Genomic DNA, 10,816 nt, shown 5'->3' with positions numbered 1-10,816 from the left:
TAATGAACTATATTTCTTTAAAAGGAGAAAGACTTATCAGTAGGAGAGGCTGCTTGACTGCAGTATACCCTGGCCACAAAAATATTTAATTAAATTTCATAATTTGAATTTGAGACAATTTATAAGAACCTTAAATATTAATTAATTACATAAGTTATAATACATTACGTATTTTTTTTTTTTTTCAAATATGATAATAAAATAAATAATAAATAAATATATATATAAAAATTGTTTTCAGCATTCTATTTTCTTTAACATTAACAGTAAAGTTTTAAAGGAAATAAAAAACAAGCAATAAATACTTTTCTAGCTACTCTTCTAGCTAGAGAACATATTTTGCTCGCTGCTAAATCTAGCCAACTCCCTAGAGAGCTCTGCACACTCCATGACGATGGGAATCGTGAAATGGCTGTTACAGTGCCTGTCAATATTGAGCTGTTGCAGCTGGTCGTTACGGCTTTGACATGGCCATAAAGTCGGTTGATATCGTGCCGTGTCGTGACTTGGCTGCTGTCCTGCTGCTGGCAGGAATCTGCTTGGCTCCAGGTTGAGCACGCTTCTGTAATTCAATTAATGGACATTCAAATGATATAAACCTGCTGAGGCATTTTTAGTGCTGGCCTTCTTCTGAGAGGCGAACGCTCAGTTTCATTAGCAGCCACTGTAACTAGGATTGAGGTAATGTCCCCCAACATTTAACTACCCCACGGAGCAGCACGTGTCGACCAACAAAAAAAAAAAAAAAAAAAAAAAAAAATACCAACGAAACGAACAACAGGTGCAAAAACAAATAAACAAACAAAGTAAGATAAAAACATGCATAGAAATGGAAAATCCTCAACTTTGCGATGCCTGGCAACGGCATTGCGGTTGCCCGGGCCAACGGGTGGGAACAACAAATTAAGTTCGTTAGCAGGAAAAGTGAAAGAGAGTCAGTGAAAATTGAAAGTGCAGCGAGTGAAGAACTTAAATTCAGTTATACCAAACATATTTTCGATAAGCACGATGAGTCAGCGCACAAAATTCATAATAAATACATCGGGTAACAGGACCACAACTAGTTCAAGTCAAAGACAAATATTTACAGCGAGCTTTCAAGTTCCCGCATAGGAGCCCATAAAAATTTCCACATTCACATTCAGTTTATATAGTGCTTCTCTTTTTTTTTTCTCTACTATTTTTCCATCGTCAGTTGAGTATTTTGCTGCGCGCATTCCAGGCACGGAATTGGATGAACAAACAGCGACTATATTGGAGTTTCTAGAGCAAGAGGAGCACACGGTTATCTCGGCCGTGCATAATAAATCCGATGGCAAAATCAAATTTCAACATCGCATACCCAACGACGAAGTCTGTTTACTTTTCTACAAGGTGCCGCAGGTGGGCCAAGGCGCTGCCAGCGCCGGCAGTGGCCAAGTCGAGCCACCGTTGGGCATATTAACACTGGAGGGTGGCCTGGTTAAATCCATTTACAATTCCGTTTCACGTGTCTTTTCGCCACATGCAACGGCGCGAGTAAGTTCCATGTGCAACAACTACATACAGATACAGTGAACACTCGAGCAATGTACAGGCTTCTTAAGAAGAGAGAGTAGAGTAGCAAGAGTAAAGGATGAAGAGAAGTCTTCGACTGCAATGAGCATGCAGTTGCTTGATGAGTACTGAGAGCTGAGTCTATAATGAGAACTGACCCTTCATGTCGTTCTCTCTGTCAATTTTATAGATAGTCGCTGGTGAATATTGTAGGGTAGATCTTTAGATAAGTATTCAAGTATATGTCATTTTAAAGCATTTATTCGAGGGTATATGAAATAGATATTCTAGTCTCTATATATTCTTTGGTACATACATATATTTGCTATGACAATACTTCGGCTTATATATTCTAAAGATTTTATATTAATATATATTCTATGCGTCATATACTTGAGTATATGTTTTAGTATCTCAATTGTACGATATATATTTTAGTCTAGATATCAATTTTTTTTTTATTTTTTTTATTTTTATATTATTTAAACAGGCTTTTTACTACCTAATTGGCAGCATAACAAGTTGAACATAAAGACACAATTATTTACAGTACACACTACACAATTTTATAACAATAACAATATAACAATTAACAAAAACATCAAGAAACAATAACAATTTTTACGTAAATCACATTCAATTTGACTTGATACATTTTTATAGGAACCTCGCAGGGAGGTCCTGTGGATGGCACTTCTTCAGTATAGTATATTTATTTAGAGATTTAAGGCTACACACAATTCATATTGTCGTAATGTAGTATATATTCAGAAACATTCATTTTGTATGTGTATCTATTATGGTATAAAGTTTAGGGCATATCTAAATTCTAGGTCATATATTCAAGGGTATATATTTTAGCCTAGTTATTCTTCAGTATTTCAATTTGACTACTACTACTATTAATACTTATAATTTTTGTATTTTTTTTTTTGTTCATGTCATCCCTTAAGGAAATATGTTTGCTCTACTACTGTTTCACTGTAGCTGATTCGCATTCGCAGTAGCATTTGTAGTCGTATGTAGTTTATACGTTAATTCCCATTGGGCTTAAATTATTTTGCTGTTTGCTCAGATTCTCCTCCTTGGTCCCTCCGTCCGTCGTCAGGCATGCTGCAAGCAGCATTTTAATCGCATTTGCACATAATTCAATTCTTTTTGCAATTTCATTTTGTCAATTATATTTGCTTGGCAACGAATGCAATTTGTTTGTTGCTCAATATATATTCCTATATATATACATATACATATACATATATATTCACTACTCGTTTTTTATTTAACTATTTGCCATTTTCTTTTGAAGCGCAACGAGTACAGTCCAGAGCTAAGTGGACTGCTGGAGAATTTGCACGTTTCGCTAGGCTCCACCTTGGGTTTACCTCAGAGCGGTGAGCGGGCGGGCTTTGGCTCTCCATGAATATCGAACAAATCAACTCAGATATAAAATACAATTACAGGCATAAGCAGCATAAAGGACGAAATCAAATATTGGAAACAGAAACTGGGTCAGAAGTCCAGTTCGCGCTTGGATCGCGAGACGGCGCAGGTGTTCATAGGAGTGTTGGAAAATATCGAAATGAAAATTAGGTAAACAGGAGAGAATATTTAATATATATTTAGATTTAATTTGAGATATTTAATTTATGCTCAGCTCCATTGACACTGGCGGCAATTCGAGCAGTCGCATCGAGGAGTTCCTCGACCACGCCCACAACAGCCTGGACGAGCTGTGGCGCCTGCCCTACAACTACCCGCAGCAGCGCATGGCCGATCTGCTTGACATCATGGGCAACCGCCTGCTGGAGGCCTGCCTGGTGCAGCTGCAGGCCGAGGACATCTGGAGCCTGAACTCGTACTATGTGAACAATCTGATGAGCCAGTGCATGGACACCGTGGATGCCTGGATGCAGCTGTGCGACTCGCTGACCCGACTCTTCTGGCCCAACTACGTGAAGCATCCGTGGCTGGGCGAGCCACACGTGCCGCGGCGCGGACAACAGTTCAAGGAGCGACTGGCCGAAATACGCAACATCAAGCAGCTGTACAAGCAGATCGCCACGCTGCTGAACGATGCCGAGCTGCAGGAGATGTTCCAGGAGCAGGCAGCCTTTGGCGGTGAGTGAGCGTGAGTGGAATACTCAATATGATTATTGCTAAAAAGCTATGAATTGCCATCCCTATCAGATCTGAATATATTCGACACCTCGCCCTCGGGCCAGGCCAAGTGGCAGAAGGCGCTGCAGCACTTCGAGCAGGTGCTGCAGCCCATAGACGAGCGCATGGCCGCCGCCTTGAAGTCGCAGCTGCATCATCATCTCAGCAATCCGCGCCAGGTCATCTTCATATTCTCCAAGTACGAGATGCTGATACAACGGCCAGCCGTGCTCGAGCTGCTCAGCATTGAGCGCGAACAGTTCCTGCAGTCGCTGCACCTGCTGCTCCAAGATCTGCGCAAGGCCATGACGGATACCAACATGGAGCCCGACACGGGTCACCTGTCGGTCATATGCAACGAGTGCCGCTGGCTCAAAGTGGTGCAATATCAGATACAGGAGATCGAGAAGGTCAGCCACTTGATCAGCGGACGCGAGGGCTTCGACAAGGTCAATAAGGCCGTGCAGGAGATCAAGGAGGAAACCGAATCTCTGCTGCGCACCAATTTCGAAATTTGGTCGGGTCAATGCTCGACGGCGGTCAAAAGTGGCGAGCTGAGGTGAATATTAAATGCCAACCTATTGAAAATGAGTTTTTGGCAACGGGGGCTTGGCAGAACCCGTGATGGAACGCGTCAATCTCCGAACCTTTGAAAGCTAAACTCTTGAAATTGCGTTTGAGTGCCCTTATATCTATTCCCCGCCTAATTCAATCATTGATAAGATAATCTGATTATCAGATAATCTGCTAGCCGGACACCACCGACTGGAACTTCTTCTTTATGCATACTCTATATATAAACCTTTGCCCATCGACACAGACTGCGCGACGATCAGGCGGTGGTCAAGTTCGAGAAGGAGGGTCGCCAGCTGATGCGCGTTACATTCAACCCCAAGCTGGTGACCTTCTGCCAGGATGTGCGCGAGTTCGAGAATCTGGGCTACACGGTGCCGCTGGAGCTGCGCTCGGCTGCGACGCACGCTGCGAAGTACATGTGTTACGCGCGCCGCCTGCAGCAGATCGCCACGTTCCACAACACCATTGGCGATCGCATGATACCCTGCCAGAGGCCCATCATGCTCAAGAATGCGCTGGAGCTGCAGCGGCTGGTGCAGAGCGAAACTGTCGCCTGGCAGGACGAGGCGTCGGTGCAGCGGTACGTGAACACCCTGCAGGAGGCGGTGTCCAAGCTGTCGGCAGACAACACGCTGCTGGTGGGCTACCATGAGCAGGCTAAGCGAACGGTGGGCAGAGCAAGATTTACTATTATTTTATTAGTTTTACTTATTTCTATATTCAATTGAATTTCCTGATCATCATCCATCATCCATCATCCTTCAGGTCATCAAGCTCATGGGCACTGATTTGCTTACCCAGAACCAAGTGTGGAAGGATGAGTTGCGGCACCTGCGGGAGCTGGTGGCTACGCTGGAGCGCCAGGGCTACACGAATCTGGATGCCTTCAAGCTGCATTGGGATCACCAGCTGTACAAGGTGCTGGAGTATCAGTACATACTCGGCCTGCTCGACATGAACAACAAATTGCCGGATATACATGTCAAGCTGGTGCTGCGACAGCGCGAGCTCTGCTACAGTCCGCCGGAGGAGGAGATCCGTGAGCTGTTCTTCTCCCAGTTGCGGCGCTTCATCGAGCGTCCGTGCAATTTCCGTGCTCTGTCCGAGCACAGCACCGCCTTGTTTCAGTCCATGGTCACCTCGAACCGGCATCACTTCGGGCCGCTTTATGTGCGCGCCGCCGAGCTCTTCGACAAGCTGGAGGACTTCAAGCGCATCTGGCTGCCGTGGATAGCGCTGGGCTGCGTGGATCTGGAGCAGCTGTGCGGCATCCACCTGAACGAGGCCGCCGACTGGGATCGCAATTTCCGCGCGTGCAAGCAGTTCAGCCAGCAGCTGGCCAAGCTGCAGACAACCGAGGAGTCCATCGATTGCATTGTGATCAATGTGCTGCCCCTGCGCACGGACATCGAGTACCTGAGCAGACGCTACTGGGAGGCGCTCGCGACGAGCCTGCGCGCGTCCATACTGAACGACGTGAGCGCCGTGCAGGAGTTTCTGCAGAACGCGCTGCAGTTCCTGCAGAACGTGCCCATGGACGAGGGCAGCATCAGTGAGTCGGGCATGAAGTACGAGAAGATCATGAGCGAGCTGCCACAGATCAGCAGCACGCTGGAGCTGGTCAGGGCCAAGGATGCCTGCCTGGCGGGCTGGTGCAAGGAGCGGGTCACCGCCTTGGCCGCCATCATGCTGCAGTGGGAGCAGCTGCAGCCGTTGCTGGAGAACCATGCGGTCATCCTGCAGCGACAGGTGGACATCATCAAGACGCAGGCGCACACCCAGCTCCAGAATCTGCGCAACGAGGCGGAGAAGTTTCTGCTGCGCTGGGAGTCCACCATAGCCGAGCTGGAGGCGAACGAGTCGGCCAGCCTGGAGCTGTTCAAGGAACGGCGCGCCCACTGGCAGCAGCTGCAGGCGAAGAAGCAGCAGCTGCTCGACGAGTGCCACAAATTCAACATGGAGTTCCCGGAAGATGCCCTGGCGCCCTTCGCCGCCATCGATGCGCAGCTGGAGCGGCAATCGCTGCAGTGGCAGGTCTACGATCAGTTCCTGTCCGAACTGCAGCCCATTTTGCAGGAGGAGTGGGCCATCTACAGGCGACGGCCGTACGTGCTCAACGAGTTCATTGCCCGCTGGGAGGGCTCGGTGCACGCCTCCATCGACCTGCCCTCGAAGCGCATTCGCCTGCAGGTGGAGCGACTGCAGGCCGCGCTGCCCATACTCCAGCAGCTGCAGTCGGATGCGATTAGCGAGCGCCACTGGGCCATCATATTCCAGCTGCTGCACAGGGCCAGCTCGAGGCCTCTGCATGCCATACAGCTGCAGGACCTGCTGGAGGACCTGGATGCATTGCTGGCAGCTGCGCCCGAGATTGCCAGCATTGTGCGACAGGCAGCCTCGGAGCAGATCGTCCGGCAGGCACTCGTCGAGCTCGATCAGTGGTCGGTGACAGCTCAGCTGAAGCTGATCGAACGCATGGACGCCAACGGGCAGGCGGTGTGCCTGATCAAGGACTACCAGGAAGTGCTCAACAAGATTGGCGACAATCAGTCGCTGCTCCAATCGGCCAAGAGCTCGGCGGCCTTCGACAGCTTCTCCGATCAGGCTGGCCTCTGGGAGAGTCGCCTCAACACGCTCGACGTGCTGCTCACCAGCTTGAGTCACTCTCAGAGGCGGTGAGTGGAACTAGTTCCGATATTTCCTAATACTATATTGAAAGTTTTTATATATCTCTCTTTTCCTTTCTCGCTCTCTCTCTCTCTCTCTCTCTCTCTCTCTCTCTCTCTTTATAGTTGGGTGTACTTGGAGCCCGTTTTTGGCGCTGGCACCTTGCAGCAGGAGCACGCTCTGTTCAAGCGCATCGACAAGGACTTTCGCTATGTAATGCGCGAGATACAAATGGACCCGAGGGTGACGTCCCTGCTCAAGATCAATAATATAAGCACCATTGTGAATGCGCTGGAAACTCAGCTGGCGCGCTGCCAGCAGAATCTGATGAGCTATATAACGGTAAGCAGTAATAGTCATATTTTGATACAATCCTCCTCCAACATATTGCCTCATACTAACCCCGCAGGACAAGCGGAATTCATTCCCTCGCTTCTATTTCCTGGGCGACGATGATCTGCTGGAGCTGCTGGGCCAGGCGTCCAAGGATGCGGAGATTATCAAGCGGCACATACGCAAACTCTTTCCGGGCTGCCACAGCCTGGGCATCGAGCAGGCGCCCAATGGCAGCCACTACAGAATTCTGGCCGTGCACAGCGCCGAGGGCGACGAACTGCGGCTGAGCCAAGCCGTTGACATGACGGGCGACATTGAGGTGAGTGCTGAGTGCATAAAGCAGATAATGAATCTATTAATGCCTGCCTTTATGCCCACAGCACTGGCTGAACCAGCTGGTGTCCGTCCTGCAGGAGACGCTGCGCGCCCAGATCTACGAGTGCTACAACAACACCAGCGGCGCCAGCGATTATCTCAGCGCCCAGCTGTTGAGCCAGTACGCCAGCCAGGTGCTGGCAACGGCGCGTGCCCTTCACTTCACGCGTCAGACGGAGAAGGCCATCGGCAGCATGGCGTTGGCCAAGCTGCTGCAGCAGCTCAAGGCCGAGATGTCGCACCTGGCGGCCATGAAACAGCGCTCGGCCGGCGGCAGCCTGCAGTGGCTTAAGCTGAGCGCCCTCCTCCTAGATCTGGTGCACTATGTGGGCGTGGTAGAGCAGCTGCAGCAGCATAATGTGATGAGCCCCACCGATTGGCACTGGCTGAGTCAGCTGCGATATTATATGGGCAGCAGCAGCAACAGCAGCAACAGCAGCAACAGCAGGCAGGAGGCTGGCGACGTCCGGCAGGTGTGGGTGCGCATGGTTTATGCTGAATTTGAATACGCTTACGAGTTCCTCGGGCATGCCAATAAGCTGGTGCACACCCGGCTGACACACAAATGCTATCTAACACTCACACAGGCCATGCACATGGGCCTCGGCGGTAATCCGTTCGGGCCGGCGGGCACCGGGAAGACGGAGTGCGTTAAGGCCCTGGGCGGCATGCTCGGGCGCCTTGTTCTGGTCTTCAATTGTGATGAGGTGAGAGATGGTCCTGAATGCATCGATTTGTCATAATGTCTCTTTGTGCCGTGTTTGCAGAACGTCGACACCGAATCGATGAGCCTAATCCTAACTGGCCTGGCCCGCTGCGGCGCCTGGGGCTGTTTCGATGAGTTCAATAGACTGCAGGAGGCAACTCTGTCATCCATATCGATGCTCATACAGCCCATACAGAGCGCCCTGAAGGACAAGGCGCAGAGCGTGCAAATTGGCGAGCGTCAGGTGAGAATAATGATAAATGACCGCACAGTTCAATTGCAATCGAGGCTGACTTCAAGCAGAGTTTAAGGTCGTTCCATTATGAAAGGAATAGATGAATGGAAATAGAATAGAGAAACTTAAAAAAAGTGGATGTACGGATGAGTATATTGTGGGATGATTGAAATCTTGTTGTGCTGGAGCTCGAAAGATAAATATATGATATGTCAAGGTAAAGGAGGGGATATACTCGTATTGATAATGATTGAAAAAAGATTGATCACAAATGATTGAAAGGCGAGCAACTAAAGCATAAAGGATAGTCGGAAAGTATGATATATAGATATAGATTAAGCAAAAAATATGTATACAAATTGGGTTAAGGGATATATGATGGATCTATGTAGCAGCATATGATTGATTGATGTCTAAATTGATTGATATATGAAGAGTAGGTTTGATCACAAAAGAATTGAAGGATTGACGAACTAAAGAACAGTCGACCAATAGAATGTTATGTAGACTTGCATAAAAAATATTGACTGATTGATGGGCAGTAAATTTATTTATGGATTGACAAAAACTGCTGTGATTGATAGGTAATGATATTCATAAAATAAAGTTCGGATTGAAGTTGTGAGTAACGAATATCTGATTGATTGATGGGCAATAACGTAACTGATATTGATATTGATTGATGGACAGACAGAACGATGATGTGATTAGCTAATGGTCTATTTGGATATTTATACTATTATCATTATTATTATCAAATATATATTATTTATATTATATTTATTTGGTTGATTGACTGGCATATTTATATTGTAATCTTGTATTTATGTGATTGATATTGCTCCAAGTTCCATTATTGTTCAATCGCTAACAGGTGCAGCTCAACCATCACTGCGGTATTTTCGTGACCTTGAATCCGGCGGGCGGGGAGTACGGTGGCAGACAAAAGCTGCCCGGTAATATTCAGGCGTTATTTCGGCCGATTGTTATGCAACAGCCGGAGCCGGGCGAAATTGCACGCGTTATGCTATTCGTGGAGGGCTTTGCGGCCGCTGCGGATATTGCGGCGCGAATTGTGGAGCTCTTCGATCTGTGCGGTAAAATGCTGTCAGCCCAGCGGCACTACGACTGGGGACTGCGCGAACTGAAAACCGTGCTGCTCGTTTGCGGCGAGGGACTGCGCGCGCAATTAGCGGGAATGCCAGCAGCGGGCCCACTTAATGAGCATTCCAATGCCATTCACAGCCCTGCGGCGATTGGTAATGATGAAATGCGCATTGTTGTCCATTGTCTGCGCTCATCAACCATGTCCAAGCTGGCGCAACAGGACGTTGAACGCTTCGAAATGTTGCTGTTGAATGTGTTTCCCGAAATTGGCGCCTCGGTGATGCCGTTGACACCGCTGCATCAGGCACTGGCCGCCGCCTTCGGCCCACTGGCCCTGCGCGCCAACGACAAGCAAATCGAGAAGGCATTGCAACTGCACGAACAGCTGCAGAAGCGCATGGGCGTGGTGCTCGTCGGCCCACCTGGCTGCGGCAAATCGAGCATTCTATCACTGCTCCGACAGGCCCTGACCGCCACAACAGGCACCCAGCTGCGCGTCCACACCATCAGCCCCAAGTCGATGAATCGCGTGCAGCTGCTGGGTCGCCTCGACCCAGACACTCGCCAGTGGCTAGACGGCGTGCTCACCCACACAGCGGTGCTGGTCAATCAGGAGCCGTCGCATGTCCACTCGTGGATCGTCTGCGACGGCAGCATTGACCCCGAGTGGATAGAGGCTCTGAACTCGGTGCTGGACGATAATAAGTGAGTATTGCATGGAAACACATATAAAACATATAGCTTCGATTTGGGAGCTATGGCTGAGCCATAAATTCTACGGTAAGTCTTACTCAGATTACTCTGGATCTTCCTAATGATTTGGCTTAGCCAAATATTCTTTTTGAAATTTCACCTTCTTTGTTCTCAATCCAAAGGATTTGATTTAGTCAAATATTCTGCTTAAAATGTTACTCTCTTCTTGATCTAAGTTTCACTGCCACAATTTAGTACAAATTTAATTAAATTTTTTAATCTCACGCAAATTAAAATTCCTTATTTCCACTAAAGTCTAGCTAATTAAAATTGTTATTGCTCCAACAACCTTCATCTTCAATAAAAAAAAAATAAATAAATAAAAAAAAAACTGCATCAGGAATTATTAGGATCTTACTTGCTTATAA

The 10,816-nt window shown here is 47.9% G+C and overlaps 3 protein-coding genes across 3 annotated transcripts; all 3 read left to right on the top strand.

Moving 5' to 3' along the window:
• The first annotated feature begins 3,179 nt into the window (after nucleotides 1-3,179).
• LOC122757173 (cytoplasmic dynein 2 heavy chain 1-like) lies at nucleotides 3,180-3,695 on the top strand. The gene has a single exon (XM_044008606.1). The coding sequence runs from the start codon at nucleotides 3,183-3,185 to the stop codon at nucleotides 3,660-3,662; it is 480 nt and encodes a 159-aa protein (XP_043864541.1). The 5' UTR covers nucleotides 3,180-3,182; the 3' UTR covers nucleotides 3,663-3,695.
• LOC122757130 lies at nucleotides 3,693-4,441 on the top strand (the record flags this gene model as incomplete). Its single annotated transcript, XM_044008474.1, has 1 exon — nucleotides 3,693-4,441. A coding segment is annotated over one exon (564 nt), but the record flags the coding sequence as incomplete, so codon positions are not given.
• A 568-nt stretch (nucleotides 4,442-5,009) lies between these two features.
• On the top strand, nucleotides 5,010-10,404 carry LOC122757129 (cytoplasmic dynein 2 heavy chain 1-like). The gene is made up of 6 exons (XM_044008473.1): nucleotides 5,010-6,944; nucleotides 7,062-7,278; nucleotides 7,346-7,591; nucleotides 7,653-8,354; nucleotides 8,415-8,597; nucleotides 9,463-10,404. The coding sequence occupies exons 1-6, from the start codon at nucleotides 5,047-5,049 to the stop codon at nucleotides 10,402-10,404; spliced, it is 4,188 nt and encodes a 1,395-aa protein (XP_043864408.1). The 5' UTR covers nucleotides 5,010-5,046.
• Nucleotides 10,405-10,816: the final 412 nt, after the last annotated feature.

This window comes from Drosophila mojavensis, unplaced genomic scaffold, assembly GCF_018153725.1.
Source record: "Drosophila mojavensis isolate 15081-1352.22 unplaced genomic scaffold, ASM1815372v1 contig_36, whole genome shotgun sequence".
Lineage (NCBI taxonomy): Eukaryota > Metazoa > Arthropoda > Insecta > Diptera > Drosophilidae > Drosophila > Drosophila mojavensis.
This window is presented reverse-complemented; position numbering and strand designations above follow the sequence as displayed.

Bases quoted from the DNA above. Each gene is read 5' to 3' on its own strand.
- LOC122757173 (XM_044008606.1), top strand. From the start codon at position 3,183: ATGCTCAGCTCCATTGACACTGGCGGCAATTCGAGCAGTCGCATCGAG.
- LOC122757129 (XM_044008473.1), top strand. From the start codon at position 5,047: ATGGGCACTGATTTGCTTACCCAGAACCAAGTGTGGAAGGATGAGTTG. The intron at 6,945-7,061 runs GTGAGTGGAACT...CTCTCTTTATAG, and splicing joins TTGAGTCACTCTCAGAGGCG to TTGGGTGTACTTGGAGCCCG. The intron at 8,355-8,414 runs GTGAGAGATGGT...CCGTGTTTGCAG, and splicing joins TGGTCTTCAATTGTGATGAG to AACGTCGACACCGAATCGAT.